This window comes from Humulus lupulus, chromosome 2 (assembly GCF_963169125.1).
Source record: "Humulus lupulus chromosome 2, drHumLupu1.1, whole genome shotgun sequence".
Lineage (NCBI taxonomy): Eukaryota > Viridiplantae > Streptophyta > Magnoliopsida > Rosales > Cannabaceae > Humulus > Humulus lupulus.
In genome coordinates, this window is record NC_084794.1 from 126233254 (window position 1) to 126253264 (window position 20011).

Here is a 20011-nt window from a genome sequence, read left to right on the forward strand (position 1 = left end):
GTTGAACCGGAGAGGTCCGGGACATCTGTTTAGCTTGAAGAAAATATCAAAGGAGTTGGTAGAGGAAATGACTAGAGCAGATATAGAGTTGGTGGTGGGCCAGTTAGCTAACATCACCTTGTAGTCCACTCTCTTGAAGAGGATTAGAAAGGATCAAATGAATGATCCTCAGTTGACGAGGCACAGGGAGGTTGTTCTAGCTGGGGTGCCTAGGGATTACATTGTCTCGGAGATGGGTTTACTGAGATACATGGAGCGGTTTTGTGTTCTGATAGACTTTTCTATCAGACGAGAGATTGTGGAAGAATCTCATACTACGTCATACTCGCTCCATCCATGCACCACAAAGATGTATCAGGATTTGAAATCGCTATGCTGGTGGCCTAGGATGAAGAAAAATGTTGTTGAATATGTGACTAAGTGCCTCCTTTCGGTATCCCTGAGTGGAAATGGGAGGACATTACTATGGACTTCGTAGTGGGGTTACCTAGGATAGTGGGTCAGCATGACTCAATATGGGTGATTGTGGATCGCTATACCAAATCAGCTTATTTCTTTCCAGTGAGGAAAAAAATTATAGTAGATCAATACACTGATCTTTATGTGAAAGAAATAGTACGCCTTAATGGGACAACTAGGTCCATTGTGTCAGATCGAGACCCCATTTTTAATTCCAAGTTTTGGGGCAGTCTACAGAAGGCTATGGGTACACAATTGAAGTTCAGTACCACCTATCATTGTCAGACAGATGGAAAATTTGAGAGGACGATACAAATATTAGAGGACATGCTGGGAGCATGTGTGTTGGACTTTGAAGGGTCCTGAATTAAATATTTACCATTGATTAAGTTTTCCTACAACAACAACTACCAATCGACTATTGGAGTGGCTCTTTATGAGATGTCGTATAGTAGGAAATGTAGATCACCCATCCATTGGGATGAAATGGGTGAGAGGAAATATTTGGGTCCTGAAACAGTTCAGAGGACCAATGAGGCTATTGAGAAGATTAGAGCTTGGATGCTTGCTTCTTAAAGTAGACAGAAGAGCTATGCTGATCTGAAGCATAGGGATGAAGAGTTCCAGGCTGGGGACTACGTTTTCCTCCGTGTTTCACCATTGAGAGGGGTGAAGCATTTTGGGAAGAAGGGAAATTTGAGCTTCGTGGGACCTTTTGAGATACTGGAAAGGATTGGTCAGGTGGCCTATAGGTTGGCTTTACCCCCATCGTTGACAGGGGTTCATAACGTATTCCATATTTCAATGCTTCAAAAATATGTATCAGATGTAACTCATGTATTAAGTTATGAAAATCTAGAGTTACAGACAAATTTGTCCTATGAGGAGCGACCAGTTCAACTCCTAAAAAGAAATGGCAAAGTATTGAGGAACAAAACCATACATTTGGTTAAGGTATTATGGAGGAATAATAAGGTCGGGGAAGCGACCTGAGAATTAGAGTCAGAAACATGGGACCAGTATTCTGAGTTGTTCAGGTAAATTTTGAGGGCAAATTTATATAAGGAGGGGATAGTTGTAACATCCCAAAATTCCTAATAAGGCTTAGTGTCTTGATTAGGGGCCTGGAGTGAAATATTGGAATATTATGTGAATTAATTGGATATCTATTTGATTATGTGAATTGCATGGGTTGTATGTTAAGCTCCAAAGACGCTTGACCAGCTCTAAGGCTGGTTATATGAGGAATTGGGCAGAAAGCCCTAGCATGACTTCATAGTCACTTATCTGGATTGATCGCATGCATGAGTAGGGTTATTACTACTAGGCATGCTATTTATGATTATGTGATTTGATGATTTATTGCTTATAAGCATGGTTTTGTTTTCTTGTTGAGCCTTGGCTCACGGGTGCTAAATGATGCAGGTAAAGGAAAGGAGAAGTTGGACCTGCCATAAGTTGAAGATCTTTAGGGGCAAAGTGTATATATTCGGCCTACTCGTCCGCCATGACCGAGGTTATCAGTTGGAAGTAGGGTTGGACCCTGATTTTGCTACCTAGGTCGACTTTTGTATACACTTTGGGTATGTAACCTTTTTAAACTCTGTTGGGCTCCCATGTATTGAAGTCAAACTCTTTTAATGAAATGGTTAATTTTTGACCAAAATGTTTAGTACCAAAACCTGTGGTTAGTTTCAATTACATAGTTTAAGTCCAAATGACTCATTTGGTGAGTTAAGCACTATTTAATTACAAAGTATAATGGTCCTCGTTACAATTAGTCTCCCTATAGCACTTATATATTCCAATTGAGCCACCATTCTTCTTTCATTTTTTTTTCAATCTTCTTGTTTGAATTGAATGGTGTATTTGCCTATTTGATTTTGAGATGACTAAATTTTTTAAGCATTTTCTTGGCATAATGGGCTTGGCTTAACACAAAAACCCCCACTATTTCTTTTAACTTTGATACCTTGAATGGTATCGACCTCTCCAAGGTCCTTCATCTTAAATTTAGAAGATAAAAATCTCTTTGTTTCTATTATTCCTCTCATGCCATTACTCAAAATCAACATATCATTTATATAAAGACACACTAATATGACATAGTCATCACAAGTCTTAGTATATGAGTACTTGTTCACGTTGTTGTGTCTAAGTCCATCTTAAACAATGACTTTATCAAACTTCTCATGCCATTGTTTTGGAGCTTGTTTCAAACTGTATAATGATTTGACAAGTCTACACACTTTATGTTCATTTCCTTAAGGAACAAAATCTTTTGATTGTTCTATATAGACCTCCTTCTTGAGATCTCCATTTAGGAATTTTGTTTCTATCTCCATTTGGTGAACATAAAGGTTATATATAGATGATAAGGAAAATAACAATCTAATAGAAGTGGTTCTTGCTATCAGGGCATATGTGTCAAAGTAATCAATTCCCTCCTTTTGTTTGAATCCCTTAGTTACTAATCTAGCCTTAAAGGTTTGTATGGTGCCATTGGTATGATATTTTCTTCTAAATACCCATTTGCACCCAATTGGTTTGGATCCTTGTGGAAGGTCAACCAATTCCCAAGTGTGGTTAGACATAATTGAATCTATTTCATCATTTATTGCCTTCTTTCAAAAAGTGGAGCCTCTTGAGGACATAGATTCTTTGAAAGGTTTGGGATCATCTTCAATTTGAAGTACTATTGGATATTTCCATGAAACTTCTTCATTATTTCCTTCAACTAGATATAATGTCTCTACTTGAAAGCACTTTTCACTTGATCCCAACTCTTTAAGCCTTTGACTTCTTCTAGGAAATAAAGGTTGCTCATCAACCATTTTAGGAGTCTCCTCTTGAGGCTCTCTAATTTGAATAGGTTCTTTTGATTTATCATTATCACATAACATGTTCTCAAAGAATTCAACATCTTTTTATTAAATTATCACATTAGACTCCAAGTCTAATAATCTATAAGTTTTGCTATTTGAGGCATAACCTACAAATGCACATCTTATAGCATTTGGACCCAACCCGGTTCTTTTAGGGTCCGTGCTCTTTCAATAAGCAAGACACCCCCACACTTTAAGATAATTAATATTTAGTTTCTTTCCTTTCCATAACTCATATGGAGATATATTATTTTTCTTCATAGGAATTCTATTCCAAATATGACATGCAAATAAAAAGGCTTCACCCCACAAATTAAAACTCAATTTTGAATGTAATAGCATAGCATTAATTATTTCAAGAAATGTTCTATTTATCCTTTTCGATATACTATTTTGTTATGGAGTATATGGGACAGTACATTCATGTATTATTCCATGCTCTTCTGTTAGGTCTATTTCAGTGTTGTTTTAGACGGTGTTTTGGTATGTTTTTAGTCTTTTATGTTGTTTTGTGCAGTGTTATGCTTGTTTTGTTTATGTTTTCAGACATCAGCGATGAATATGTGGTTTAGCATGGAATTGGTGAAAAGCGAGCTAAAATGATGATAAATATGGCTGTTATGTCAAAGTTATTGTGCAAAGCAACCCCGTGAACTTCAGGAGATAATGAAAAGGCAATTTGACATTGAAAAATGTTGAATTATGTGAAAAAAGTATTTTGAGCCACGACGCTTGCATGATGATCTGCAGTGCGAGGGAAAACAGAGACAACCATTTTCTAGAAATGGTGGAGCCATAACCCTTGGAGGTGCGCCACAGCGCTAGGAAAAAAAGAACCATTTTGAGCTGCAACTCTTGAATGTCGAGCCACAACACTGTCGAAGTCAGAGCCGAATTGGTTTTGGGCATATCGCAGGGGCGCCACGGTGCCTGATTGCTGAGCCGTGACGCTTGAGTCCGTACAACCTATGAAACCCTATTTTTATGAGGGCAAAATGGTCTTTTCACAGGGAATCGCTAGGGTTATTATAAAAACATAATTATGAGCGATTCAAATCACTTCTGGCCACTAGAAAACAAGAGGAACTTGGAGATCAAGATTGGGGAATTCTTCTTTAATTTCTTTTTCTATGTTATTTTCTAAATCAATAGATCATATGAATTTAATTATGAACTAATTTTATTTTCTAGGGTTTTAATGTAGTCTCTTGATACTTTATTATTATGCAATCTCTATGATTTTTTTTTCTTCATTGTGATCTATTCAATTTTGTGCTTAATGAATGTGAATAATTTGACTTCGTTATTTGCATTACTTATGAATTTAATTCAAAATTTGAGTTGTGAGAGTTAAATATGCTATAGTTGAATATATATAGATTTCGATATAGGACGAGAATGCCTGTATGGTTTGTGTAACTTTTAGGATTTATATTCTTAATGCTTGCCTTATGTTTAGAATTTATCACAGAGATGTAGAAAATTCGCATATAGGTTGAGAAATTTATATTTCTTAATAATTTATAGATTGCTTTAGTAAATCTGCTATCACAATAAGATAAAGAATAATGGAAATTGTATTGATGATGTAATGAAGTGGATAGATGATGAAATTAAATATCCTAGCTTTACATCCGTTTGAACTAATTCGCCTTTATTTGGTTTTATTATTTGTTAATTGTTAGTTTTGTTAATTTTTACTTTTGTTCTTGTTATTCTTGAATTCAAGATTTATTAGCCAAATAGAATCAGGAAATTAATTAGTGGTAGTTAATACACAATCTCTGTGGGATGATACTCTACTTAACTCTATTATTACTTGTCTATGATTGTGTATACTTGCACATTGAAATTATCACAACATCTTCACAAAGCAAGTTGAAATCATTTGAACTATATTCACCACCCCTATCACTTCTAAGCACTGAGGGAGCATCAGTTGTACGCTAAATTTAAGAAGTGTGAATTCTGGTTACCGGATGTAACATTCCTTGGACATATTGTCAGTGGAGATGGGATTATGGTGGATCCGACCTAGGTAGACACGGTTATGGATTGGCCGAGGCCAAGGAACGCCTCGGAGGTTAGGAGTTTCCTCGGATTAGCTGGATATTATAGATGGTTCGTGGAAGGGTTTTCGAAGATTGCCACACCATTGACTAAGTTGACACAGAAGAATCTGAAGTTCACATGGCCAGAAAAATGCGAGGGTAGTTTCCAGGAATTGAAGCGACGATTTATTATTGCTCCGGTACTGTGTCTTCCATCAGATGGGGAAAATTTTGTAGTCTACTGCGATGCATCGAGACTGGGATTGGGATGTGTGTTGATGTAGAATGAGAAGGTTATTGCCTATGCATCATGACAGCTGAAGGAATATGAACAGCGGTGCCCTACCCATGATCTGGAAGTAGCAGCGGTGGTATTCGCACTGAAAGTATGACGACATTATTTGTATGGAGGAAAGTGCAAGACATACACTGATCATAAGAGTTTAAAATATTTCTTCACCCAGAAGGACCTAAATATGAGTCAGAGACGTTGGTTAGAATTAGTGAAGGATTATGATTGTGACATCCTTTACCACCCGGGAAAAGCCAATGTAGTGGCAGATGCTTTGAGCCGGAGGGGTCTAGGATAGTTGTTTAGCTCAAAGCAAATATCAAAGGAATTAGCAGAGGAAATGACCAGAGTGAGGATAGAATTGGTTGTGGGCCAGTTGGCCAATATTACTCTACAGTCTACCCTCTTGGAAAGGATAAGAGAGGGCCAGATGCGTGATGCACAGTTCCAGGAGGTTAGAGGAAATGTCCTAGCTGGAGCGGCTAAGGATTATTTCATTTCAGAGACGAGTTTACTGAGGTATAAGGATAAAATTTGCATTATGATGGATATCAGTATTAGACAAGAGATTCTTGATGAATCCCATACTAGACCATCTCACTCCATCCAGGCACCACAATGATGTACCAAGATCTAAGGACTTTGTATTGGTGGCCTGGGATGAAGAAGGACGTGGTTGATTACGTAGCCAAGTGTTTAACTTGTCAACAGGCAAAGGCTGAACACCAGCGACTAGTGGGGTTGTCTTAGCCTTTGGGTACTCCCACCATGGATTTTGTGGGAGGCTTGCCCAGGATGGTGGGGTAACATGACTCGGTGTGGGTGATGGTAGACAAGTACACCAAGTCAGCTCACTTTTTACAAGTGAGAACGACCTACATGGTGGATCAATATGCAGAACTGTATGTGAGGGAGATTGTACGACTGCATGGGGTTCCTAAGTCTATAGTATTGGATTGGGTTCCCATATTTACCTCCAAGTTTTGGGGTGGTTTACAGAAGGCTATGGGAACCCAGTTGAAGTTCGGTATAGCTTTTCATCCTCATACAGACGGGCAATCTGAGAGGACAATTTAGATATTGGAGGACATGCCTAGAGCGTGTGTGCTAGACTTCGAGGGGTCTTAGAGTAAGTACCTTACGTTGATTGAGTTCTCCTACAACAATAGTTATCAATCAACGATCAGAATAACTCAATATGAGATGTTGTAAGGAAGGAAGTGGAGATCACCCATTCATTGGGATGAGATGGGGGAGAGGAAGTATCTGGGACCAGAGATGGTTCGGAAGACTAATGAAGCTATTGAGAAGATCCAAGCTTGAATGCTCGCTTCGCAGAGTAAACAGGAAAGCTACCCTGATCCTAAGCATAGGGACATGGAGTTCCATATATAGGACCATGTATTTCTACGAGTTTTGTCATTGCGAGGGGTAAGGAGATTTGGGAAAAAGGGCAAGCTGAGCCCTAGATTCGTAGGACCTTTTGAGATCCTGGAGAGGATCAGGCAGGTAGCGTACAGATTGGCTCTGATACCATGATTATCAGGGGTTCACGATGTATTCCATATCTCAATGCTTTAAAAGTACGTCTTAGATACGACCCATGTATTGGGATATGAGGATCTGGAACTATAGACCGATTTGTCATATGAGGAGCGACCAGTTCAGATCCTAGATAGGAAGGATAAGGTTCTGAGGAACAAGACGATTCCCCTAGTCAAAGTCTTATGGATGAATAGCAAGGACGAGGAAGTGACCTGGGAGCTAGAATCAGCTATGCGGGACCAGTATTCCGAGTTGTTTAGGTAAATTTCGAGGACAAAATTTTTAGTAGGAGGGGATAGTTGTAACATCCAAAAAATGTTGATAAGGTTTAGTGCCTTGATTAGCATGCTGGGAGGGCATAATTGGATATATGTGTGATTTATTGATTAAATGTAGGACTATGCAGCATGCATGATTTATATGATAATATGAATATATCTATATGCATGTTTGTGGGTATTAAATATGCACGTAAGCTTGTTCTTGTTTTTAAGGGCATATTTATAATTTTGGCCTGTTGAGGCCATAAATGTGATTATATGTGTTAAATGGTTAGGACCACATTATTATGTGGATATATTTGTAGTATACGGTCCGAGGCGATCCTAGTGAGCAAATTAGCGGAATAGTCACAGCATGGTTTAATACCCGGCTCAGGGTGAGCCGAGGGGTATTTTGGGAAGTTTAACGTATATTTGGGATTTATCAACTAACATGTGAGTATTTGATAGTTAGTTGGGCATGTCGGGATTAATTGGGAATTTGTAGGACAACTCGAGGAATTAGCAAGAATTGGGGCTAATGACTGTTTTGCCCCTTGTGGGAAACAAATTGGCTGAGTTAGTGTAAGGGGTATTTTGGTCTTTATGGTAAAGGTTATGGTAAATAGGCATCAGGAATAAACTAGAACCATCAGAATCTTTCACAAACACACACTCTCTCTCGTGCTCTCATGTTCTCCCTCTCATTCTCTTGTGCCTTGAAAGTTTTGAAGTGTTGAAGGAGAAGCCTAGGAATTGACCTGGGAAATCTGGGGAAATTAAGCTAGGAACAGTCAAGGAATTGCTGAGGAGTAAAGCTATTAACTGAGGTAAGGTTTCTGATTCTAATCTGTTGAATTTCTAGTTTGATTTTGAGCATGTTTAGGGATGCTTGAGGAAGTGTCTGAATTCGACATTTAGGGAAGTTTGAACTGGTGTTTTAGGCTATATGTGTTGTTGTGAGGTGATATTGGGAATTCTGGACCTAGTTTTGGCTTGGGTATATATTTAGGGTTGAATTCTGAGGCTGTGAGTTGGGGGAAAATGCAGGAAAACCCAGGGATTTCTTGGTTCACGGGGGCGTGCCGCGGCCTGCGTGCCCCAAAAGCCCTGAGGGGGCTTACGGTTTTGTGGGCGCGCCGCAGCCCTATAGGGCGAGTTGCGGCATGCCTAGGCAACCATAGCCAAAATAGATCTTTGGGTTCATGGACTTGAACCTAAGCACTCGGGATGAATTCCACTACCCGGTTTATTAGAATTCGAGGTCACAAAGGCTAGTATTTTATTCCCAAGCATTTAATTGGATTAGATTTTAATAATTATCCATTGTCGCTTGTGACTAGGGTTACCGTTAAGGCTCGGGATTGAGGATCGTGCTTAGGATCGCTCCACATCCTCCGCTCAGGACACGAGGTAAGAAAATTGCACCCGAGTTGTGTTTGGGGCTGAGATCCCCTGTAGATAAATATATGTGAGATCATGAATGTATTGTGATTGGAAATATCTGGATAGGCAAGTTAGTACAGGCCGCTTTCGATTGCGTGCTTCGCAACTTATATGTATGCTATGTTGATGTGAAAGTCTGGCCTAAGGGAGCCAGAGCTTATATTATGCGTGCTAAATGCAGCTCGGCCTAAGCGAGCTAGGGTCAGCTAAATAACTAGAGGACTCAGCCTAAGGGCATCGACACCTAGTTAACTGTATTAAGATTGATTTATTTGTTTGAATTAAACTATTATTGTTGCCTAGTTTAGCACTTGTAGTCTGTTGTTAATTGAACTGATTGATCTAAAGTTTACTATGTACACTCTGTGTTATCAATGCTTGTTGATTATAGTTTTCTTACTAATCCTTGGCTCACGAGTGTTGCGTGGTGCAGGTAAAGGCAAGGGAAAGTTGGGTCAGCCATGAGTTGGAGAGCTTTGGGGGCGGGGTGTACATCGGTAACTGCTCGACCGCCACGGCTGGGGGATTTACAGGGACTATAGCCAAAATTTGTATTGTGCCATTTAGGTTGGCTGCAGTTGTATTTACTTTTAAGGCTTGTAACTGCCTTGTAAATATTATTTTTGGGATCCCGTGTACCAAAGTCTTATTTTAATGAAAGTCAACCATTTTACGATCAAATATTTTAACCCTAACCTGTCAGTTGACTTTAGAAACACGTTTATGTTTAAATGACTTGATTAGCAAGTCTTGCACTATTTTAAACACACAGTGTAACGGTCTTGGTTATCCAGAGCATTACAACTAGGAAAATGTTTCTTAACCATTTTAGATTCTACACACAGCTCACATTTATAATGCTCAACATTATCACAATTAATTAATCCACATTTAATTGTTCTTTAGATTGTGCTAAAACCTATATGTGTACGTCTAAAATGCCATAAAGTAATAGAATTTAAGTCAAGCATATAAGATGAAGAACTAGAAGCTTTATTGTTACTGTTCACATCATCATTTGAGGTACAAAGTTTAAATGTGCCATCACAAGCATATCCCTTCCCCACAAAAATATTTCCCTTTGACAAAGTCAGCCTACCAGAATCAATCACTACGTTGATTCCCAATTTTCCAAAAAAATTGCCACTTACAAGGTTTCTACTAATATTCGGTACATACAAAATATTAGTGAGTAGAAAATTCTTGTTAGAAGTGAAGAATAGATCGATAGTTTCCTGGCCTTCAACCTTTCACCTTTTCTCATTGTCCATATAGATTTCATGCCATTCCTTTGAAGTCTCAAAGGTCTTGAATAAAGATCTATCACAAGTAACATGGATGGTGTCACAAGTATCATACCATCAACCTTTTACCTTTCCATGTATGACATTAATCTCACTTAGTGTTGGCACTAAGTCTTCTTCGTTTGAATTCACCTTAGGCTTATTATAGTAGCTCCTCTTGAATCTACAATCCCTTGAAAAGTTGTCATTCTTGCCACACACAAAGAAAGTTCATTTGGAATTCTTAAATTGACATTCATTCCTCTTAGGTCCTATGAGTTTGTAACCCTTGCTTTTAGGCTTCCCAATTCCTTTTCCTTTGTTGTTGTTTGGAGGTTTAGCCACCACATTGACCTTAGAAGTCTCTCCGTTAGATTCTTTTTATCTCTAGAACGGGACTCCTCCTCAATCCTCAAGTGTTTGAGAATTTTCTCCAAAGGAATCTCCTCATTTTTGTGGAGGATTTTCTTTGTATAGCCCCTCCAAGATGGTGGCAACTTGGCAATGATAACCACCAACAAGGAATTTGTAACGCCCTGGGTAGCCAAGACTGTTACATTGTGTATTTATAAAGGTGCAAGACTTGCTAACCAAGTTATTTAGTTAAAATGTGTCACTAAAACCACTACTGAGCTAGGGTCAAAGATTTTGGTCAAAAGATACATTTCATATAAATAAACGTTTTAAACATGGGATCCCAAAAGTAATAAAGTTTAAAGGACAGTTTACAAAATTTTCCAGAGTATATACATCTATTGGCCACTCTAAGGGCAAAACAGACATTTAAGGTCCTCCTGTTCCTGTCCCTCCCTCAACCGTGGCGGTCGAGCAGCTAATCATGTACATTTCGCCTCTAAAGCTCTCCAAATCAGAGCTGATCAAGCACCCTTGCCTTTACCTGCACCACGTAGCACCCATGAGCCAAGGTCCAGCAAGAAAACCATAATATCATCGCATAAACAATGACAGTGACCAAATAATTCTTTAAGCACGATCATATAATCAACAGACCATGACATACACAAAATCAATAGACATAACCAATAAATCAACAATCAATACTCAGATATTCAGCATATCATATTTGACACATACCAACAGCTACTAATCATACAATAACCAGGGTCGACGCCTTAGGTCACACCCTCTGTTTACACCACTGACTTCGGCCCGCTTAAACCGAGCTTAGTGAATATTGAGTTGTCCTCAGCTACCAGTGGTTGAACCGCGCCCTATGTGCCAATATAAACCTCGGCACTCTTAGGCCGTGTGTTTTATATTCACATGTCATAATATCATCTTACATAATGCATACAAGAATAGGGAGCCCTCTGTCCCATTATAAACTCATAACCGAGTGCAGTTTTCTTACCTTTGATTCCAAGTGTTATGATTACGAGAGATGACCCCTTGAGAACAATCTGTTTCCTGAGCCCTAGCTTACACCTGGTCACAACCAAAATAAGGGATTCCATCAATAATAATTTCATAAAGGTTTCCGGACCAAGTTCTAGTCTTCGAAACATCGAATTCCACCAAACACGATGGTGGAGTTGATCCTGAGCACTCTAGATTAGGTTCCCGCGCCTAAAACCTCCCTAAGGCCAAATATGCCCTTAAGAGCCACAGCTCAAGCCTTCTATGCCGCGACCCACCTCCTTCCAGAGGCCTAGCCTCGCCCAAAAACAGACACGGGTTGCGACCCAACATTCCCTATGCCACGACCCGCCCTTCTTCCTCAGCTACCATCTCTTTAAGAGGGTCGCGGCACACCATGAACTGAGCCGCGGCCCGACCCCTTCGAACCCAGAAAACCCACCATTTTTAACAACTAAACCTCACTCGAATCCACCCAAAACCATCCCAGTGATACAATTCAACTATCACAACCATCCTAACATGTTTCCAATAGCAAAACCCAACAAACACCTAGCTTAGAAACTCATCAAAAGCTCACTTTAATCTTTAAAACCCATAAGCTTATAAACACCAAAACCCAGCCAAGAAAACACAGAATTCAGATGCTAAACTTTCATTACAAGCTTACCTTTACTGAAAACAAGTCCATCAAACAATTGCTGAGCTAACTCCCAAGTCTTCTGCCTTAATTCAACCTTTAATGTCAAAAACCCATAAACACTTAGAACCCAGCCAAAACTACAGAATTTAATAACCAAAGATATAACTCAGAACTTACCTCAATCCTTGATTAGATCCTCTAGCTAACCCTGAGCTAATCTCCAAAGTCCCAGCTCAAATTCTTGAATCTCTAGCTAAGTCCTCCTTTGATCTCCAATGGCTTCCTTGAGAGAAAATGTTGAGTGAGCTGAGAGAAGAGGGAAGGGTCGGTTTTAGGTGTTTCTACTGCCTTCCCTTGGTTTTGTTTTATCTTATTTAGTTCACTTAAGTTAATCCCAAAGCTCGGGGTGCCAAAAATGTCCCCGAGGGAAAAATGGTAAAATTTCCCCAATATTCCCTCCTGAACTTCCTAACCTCAAATATATCTCCAATTATTTATTTCCACAACCCGATAACCCAAATAACCATCTAATATTCAAAATACCCCTTTACTCGCCCTGAGTCAAGTATTAGGTCCCGTTGTGACTTTCCCGCCAACTAGCTCCCTAGGATCGCCTCAAGCCGCACACTGCAAATATATATATATCCACATAATAATGTGGTCTCAACAATTTATCACAAATAATTACATTTATGCCCTCAACGGGCTAAAATTACGAATATGCCCTTTTAATCTAATCAAGGCCTACATGCATCCTAATACTCATAGTTATGCATCTCATATATCTAAATAGTCATATAGGCATGCTTATCACATAATCATGCCTTAAATCATTTAAATCGCACATAAACCAATTATGCCCTCCCGACACACTAATCTAGGCCCTTAAGCCTTAATAGAAATTTTGGGTCGTTACAGAATTATTCCCATAATACAATATTAAGGGTAGATAACTTATTTAAAATAATTTGTAATTCATAAATTTAAGGTAGAAAGGGTTTCACATCAAAAAACTTAAATTCCATATATTGAGTAATAAGGAATTTCTTTGTACCTTCTTCTTCCGCTTTGTATTTGTTCTCCAATGCCTCCTAAATCTCCTTAACATTCTTTTTGTTGTAGAGATCATACAACCGGTCCGAGGGAGCATTGAGAATGCGACCCTACATATTAGTTCATCTTCTTCAGTTTTTTCTTTTAATGATTTCTTTAGTGTCATCCTCCTTAGCGGGTTATGTAGCCTTTGGATATTTGTCCAAGATGTAGTATACCTTGAGAGTAGTGAGCAAAAACCTAATCTTGTCTTGCCAATGCACAAAGTTAATTCCATAAAATCTATCCAATCTAACTAAGTCTTGTGTCATGAATTTTAAAGCTGAAATCGAAGACGATATTTCCATGTTTTTGTAACTCAGAGTATAGAGAATTTGATTGTTGGGAGAGAGTGAGATTACACCACCACAGTAACAAGAATCTACACACAATAGCACTTGACATAGTCCAATAAAAGATTGAGAAAAAGAAATGCAAACCCTAGTTGTAGAATAAAACTCCTTGTTCTTCTTGCGAGCTTCAAACCCTAATTAGAGCACCACTTGAAACCTTTGATGGAGAGAATCAAACACAAGTCTTATACATGAGATGCATCATTGTCCAAATTATCTATTTCCTAACCCTTGAAGGATTCTTGAGGCTTTCTCTAGTAGGAAACATAATTGAGATTGAACAAGCCTTGAAATTCACAAAGACAAGCACTTTCTTTATGAATTTCTTGGAGAAAACTTATGATCTTGAGAGCTAGAGAGAAATAGAGGTTAGAGAGAGAGAGATTTGAGAGAGTGATCAAGTCTATCAAAACTCTAAGAGAACTATTTTATAGTGTAGGCACCATCATTAAGTCCAACATATAGGATTAGAGCTTTTGAATACATCATTTGGAGCTTAAAACACATATTTGTACGGGCACGTCATGCAATGCATTGCCTGACTATAGGCAATACATCACCTGCCACGTGATGCATCGCCTACTAGCAGGTGATGCATCGCCTATTGCTTTTTGCCAAAACCCTAAGCTTTTAGGCTATGCCTCCAAGGAGGCGGCGCAATGCAACATAGGCAGACCCAACTTCTCAAAAGTGACCTTAAACACCTCCAAATGCTCCCAAACGTTTTGGACATCCTTAGATACCTCAATATATCACTTTGGACCCAAAATACAATTTTTTAAATGCCTACAATAGAAATTCAAATTTCACATCTTCACTATGTGAAACTGTTTAGGGTTCTACACCTAACTTGTGTAAGACCACTTGGATTTTGTATTTTGACTAATCCTAACTGTTGTTTGGTCATTCTTTGATTGCCACATGTCAATAATCTGTGCCGCATCATGACGCTATTTTTTAGGGAAAACGCTCCTCTAAAAAGCATCCTAAAATAAAAGTTGGCCTTCAATCAATCCTATATAGCCTAGATCGAAATTCGCAAGAAAAATAAACAAATAAGGTAGGTTTCCCGTTTATGAATTTTCACTTTGTGTCGCGCGACATTGAGCGCTGATTTTGTACTAGTTTTATTTTTTCTTCCTGAATTCTTTTTGCATTTCTTTACTTGCTCCAATGACTCAAAATTACAGAACGTATTTAAATTTAAGTAAAATAAACTCTATAACACTAACAAATAATAAGTTCCAAGACACTAAATTATAATGGTAGCACACGATATCATATGCTCTATTTGTTGAATAGGATGCATTTATGAGATAACTTGCCCATACTTTATTATTGCCTTTTGCATGCGAGAGATATGTATCATGACTAACCATGCGTGAATTTTAAGCTGACTTCCTAGCTTGAGCCGAATAGCCAATTGGTAACATTAGGCACCCTAGGTAGGTGCCTTATAGTAATGCTCTTGTAGTAAAGGTACATTACGGTGCACCTAGGCCCTTATTTAAAAATAGGAGTAAGACAGCACTTGCCAAGTCCAGGGTCCAAATCGAGTTGACAGTCATACAAACAATCACTAGAAGGCAGGGAATGGTATAACAAGTGGTCTGCGGCCCATAGTCCATAGAGAGTTCAGTAACTGTTGTGCACCCTTCCAAATCGACCACATTTTGGGAGTGGCCTGACCAAACATCACGAAACAAAGATACACCTAATACGTGGTATTTTTTATAAAAAAAAATACTAAATAAAGAATGTTAAACTAAGTGGAAGATGGCCAGTGAAGTCCTTTCGCTTACTAAAAAAATTCCTAAGGCCAAATTAGGAAGAAAGGTATGCACAGCCATTCCGTAGACTCCAGAGCAATCTACAGGTTGACTGTGCTTATTCTTCTAAATGAATTGTAAGCAGAGGATATCGTTAATTCAAAATGATCATCGGGAGACACGTAATAATACTAATAATATAATAATAACAAATAGACGAAAAACAAAAAACAAAAAACAAAAAACAAAAAAACAAAACAAAAGATGTGGTCTCATCACTCAGCAGTGACTGGCTCCGTTACTGCAGCTTTCTCACTCTCATCTGGGGCAGGAGAAGCTTCTGGTTTTGATGTGTCTGGCGTACCATTAGCAGCAATATCTTTAGTTGCTGAAGAAATTTTCTCTGAAGTAGACCCAGCAGCAGTTGGTTCAGCAGTTTTCCCATTTTTGGCATCCTTCCCTTCCTTGCCATCTTTTCCGTCTTTGGCAGGTGCAGGTGCAGGTGGAGGAGGCATCATGTGAGGTGGTGGCTTCTGTTTCAGCTTTAAGAGAATATTGCGCATCCTCGAAAGATCAGTGGGCTTCCCAGGTTTAGGCCCTTGAACAACCACCACTGAAGGTTTCTTATCAGCATCCTTCTTCCCTCTCTTCTTCTCGATATTAGGTACTTCCCGGGGAATGATTTCTGCTATTGCTTTCCAGTAATGTTTGTCAGCTTCTTTGTGGAACTTTTCTTGGTTTGCTAAGTACAGCTGCACAAAAGATCATTCGTTTAAAACAAAGCATGGAAGATGCTTGTGTATTGGAAAGTGGACAGCAGTAGAAAATGAATTCTACAAATTGTACCTTCTCTCTTTCTCTGTTGTTAGCCTTGTTAGTTTCACAAGTGCTCTTTCTTTTCTCATAAAAAGATCGTTTATACTCCTCAGCTTCCTCAATGATCTGATTCCTCATTTCCTTCTCTCTTTTCTCCTTTTCCTCCAGATGGATGGCATTTAGACTGCATCAAATAGTAGAGAAAGAATTGAACGCTAATTAAACTCAAGCAGTCCAAACTAGATTAGTTAACAAATCTTAAATATTAACAACGTTTGAATTAAACTATGAAGATAGACAATATAAAGAATCTTCCATAGTTCCATTACTTCACCCGACACTAGTTATTCAGCAATCAATGTGATCTGAAGTCTTGCATGTTTGACTGGATACTACATGAGAAACATAATCCTACTTTTGCAGGATTACTTTTGAGTATAATTTTTTTTTTAGAACTAGTCATTTTAGACCCTTATCATTTTAAGACTATAAAATTAGCTAAGAATTAAAAAATGTCTACTAATCATAATAAAATTGACTTAGTCTCAATAAAATCATCCTAAAAATAATCCAAAATGTAATTTGAAACCAAAAAACTCCTAATTCCAAAAGCCATATTTAGAATGTTGGAATTAATACTTTTATAATGTGTTTTTGTCATGTAATTAAAGAGCATATTGAAAATATTCCAACAACTAAATAAATCTATATAGGGGTAATTTTGCCCAAACCCAAAAATTATTACACAATCATTTATCTTCATATACTACAAGTGAGACAAATTTGTAAATTAGCAATTTTCATGTCCATCTTTGTTTTTCATAAGTTTTTGTCTACAAATAGGCAACCCACTCTTCTAATCTTTTTTCTTATTTCCATCCTACTCACCAAATGAAGCCTAAGCGTAATACAACTTAGCTCTATGAGAAATGGCCACGTTCAACTCATAGCATAGACAAAATTAATTCAGAGCAGGTTGAAAATCGAAGCATATATATATTTCATAAGCTTTATCTCACCGCCATCAACAAACTTAAACCAAAAAATGTATTGTTACTAATCAAGAATATCCGTGCAAATTGTGAAATGCAACATTTTGTCACAACCAGAGAACCAAACTTAATTAAAAATAAAAAGACGAAACAATCTATGAATCGGCAGTAGAACCCAAAACGACTAGTCTTAACAAGACAACCAGGTGATGAAAATATAGATTTTGGCTTAAAAAACCTCTTATAGGAATACCCAACGTTGATTTAAGAACTCAATACACACTCACACACACCCTTATATATATATATATATAAACGAGATCCAAACGGAAAAGAAAGAAAAGCTTAAATTTTAAGTTTGTTTGTTGTTATGTCAAGTAACTAGTTGAATGCATATCCTAAACCGACTATACCATTAAAGAAGTAAGTTAAACAGTTCAATTGTAATTTAATTCTGAAGAAACTCAAGAAAGTAACTGTCATATGTTAAAGACAATGTAATACAATGAATTTGAAACTTCTTAATTTAAGCAGAAATCCATAATTATTATGGTTTCGTTAATTCTATCTATTAAGGACCAAAAAAATTTGTGATCTTTGAGTTTGACATATTAAAAATGATAAAAAAAAATCCCTAGAGTTCTTAATTAATCACAAAATCAGGATCTGAGCTCGTCGTCAATAGGAAATGTGAAATCAGATCGGAAAGAAATGCAACAGAAATAAGACTCACCGGCGCCACTCGCGGCGAGCGAAGCCTTCCTCGTTCATCTCTTCCGGAGGAGGCAGCACGGGGCCGTCGTCGGGAGCGAAAATGTCGTCATGATCGTCGCCGTTGCCATTGGACACGGGCATCGCCGATTCGAAGGGCGATGAGAAGTCGGGGTTGGGGGAAGGCATCCCGAAGCCGTAGCCGTGGTCGGAGACGATGTCGTCATGCGGAAGTGGGTCGGTGTGGGGAAACTCGTCGTTAGGTGGGTTATACGAAGAGTCGTAGCTCATGTAGCTGTCGTCATCAAAGGGTCCGGCTGTGGTGGGTGGCTGTTGGTGGGTCTGGTCTTCTCCGTCGTTGCTGAACGAGTCGAAGGACGCCATTCTCTTAGTACGCTCTCTCTCTCTCTCTAGATCTGATTGAAAAGTCTCTCTTTCTCTAAATCTACTCTCTTTCTCTCTCCTTCCTGAAGATGACGATTAACTTCCGGAATTGGGACTATTCATAAGGCTTAAAACGGTATAGTTTTACCTATTTTCAATTATATTAATATAGATTTTTTTATTAAAAAAATATATAGATTTTCATATAAATAAGACAAGACAAGTACTATAGAAGTAGTTCTAAACCTCCCCACTTAAATCAAAATGATATAGTTGATGTTGATGTGTCGTCTCTTACAAAATTAATTTTCTTATTATTGTGATGGATTTATAACATTGGGTAGTTGTCCATTGCACCTCCAAAAATGACATAGTGGTACGCCTTCTCTAATTTAGGCTGGAAAGTATTTTTGGGGCAAATTTTTTTTTATAGTTATATATGTTGTAGTTATTTAGAATATTATGTAAAATTTTAGAAATTTCGAATAATTTACCTTGCAGAAAACATGACTATTTTTTTATATGAGTAGAAGGTAATATGTTTGAACCTTATTTTTGGGACTGTAAATTATTTAGAATTTTTTGAAAATTTGCAGGATGCTCTAAACAACTACAATGTACACGGTCATAGAAAAATTTCGCCGAAAATACTTCCCAAACCAAAAACACTAAAGGGGTGCACCGAAGAATCCTCCTATACAATTTTTGTTGACCCTCGATTTAGCCAACGACACGGAGTCAAAAATACGACAGAAAATGAGATGACAATTAAGAGTTTAATCTAATGGTAAAGAAGAAACACCAACAATTTATAGTGGTTTGGCTCCAATGAATGGTAATGACCTACGCCCACTTAGTACTATTATTAATATTGAATCCCAATGTCGTGATCAAAGAACTAGGGTTCTTGAGTTTTACAAATCTTGGGAGAATTACAGCAAGACGATGGATAATTGCACTATTCAATATTAATAATAGCACTAAGTGGATGTAGGTCATTACCATTCATTGGGGCCGAACCACTATAAATTGTTGGTGTTTCTTCTTTACCATTAGATTAAAGTCTTAATTGTCATCTCATTTCGTGTCGTATTTTTGACTCCGTGTTGTTGGCCAAATCGAGGGTCAACAATTTTGGTTTTCTATATTTTAGGTCAATTTCAAGATACATTTTTTATTTTAAACTTTGTATTTTGTTAAATAGTTAAAAATATTCATCTGAATATAAATTTCGTCAAAATACTTTTGCTTTCTATCTTTATTTACAAAATCATTAATTTGGAAAATTTGTCAATATATTACAAACATCGATACTTATTTGAGGTTATATTTTAAAATATTTTGATTGAATTGAATTTAGGAACCATTTTACAAAACACAAAGTCTAAAAATATTTATTTTTTAAAACAGATGGTCCATCATGAAATTAAGCAAAAATAAATGTACCCAAAATAATATAGACCCTATTGTTCTTTCATAGAGTATTCTTTAGGGGCACCATTAATGTTTACTACCATTTGACATGACATAAGTGCAATTTAATATTGAGTCTTACATATTTAAATAAAACAAAATACTAAACTACACTAATCAATATAAGATGGTATTGGACATCATTGTTATGTCCCAAATTTGCTAATAAGGCTTAGTACC

At 37.7% G+C, this 20011-nt stretch overlaps 1 protein-coding gene across 1 annotated transcript; it reads right to left on the reverse strand.

The window, feature by feature from the left end:
- Positions 1-15510: 15510 nt before the first annotated feature.
- LOC133818475 (clathrin light chain 1-like) lies at positions 15511-18458 on the reverse strand. Its single transcript, XM_062251360.1, has 3 exons — positions 17997-18458; positions 16302-16455; positions 15511-16207 (listed from the first exon to the last, which is right to left on the reverse strand). The coding sequence occupies exons 1-3, from the start codon at positions 18356-18358 to the stop codon at positions 15731-15733; spliced, it is 993 nt and encodes a 330-aa protein (XP_062107344.1). The 5' UTR covers positions 18359-18458; the 3' UTR covers positions 15511-15730.
- Between the last annotated feature and the right edge of the window lie 1553 nt (positions 18459-20011).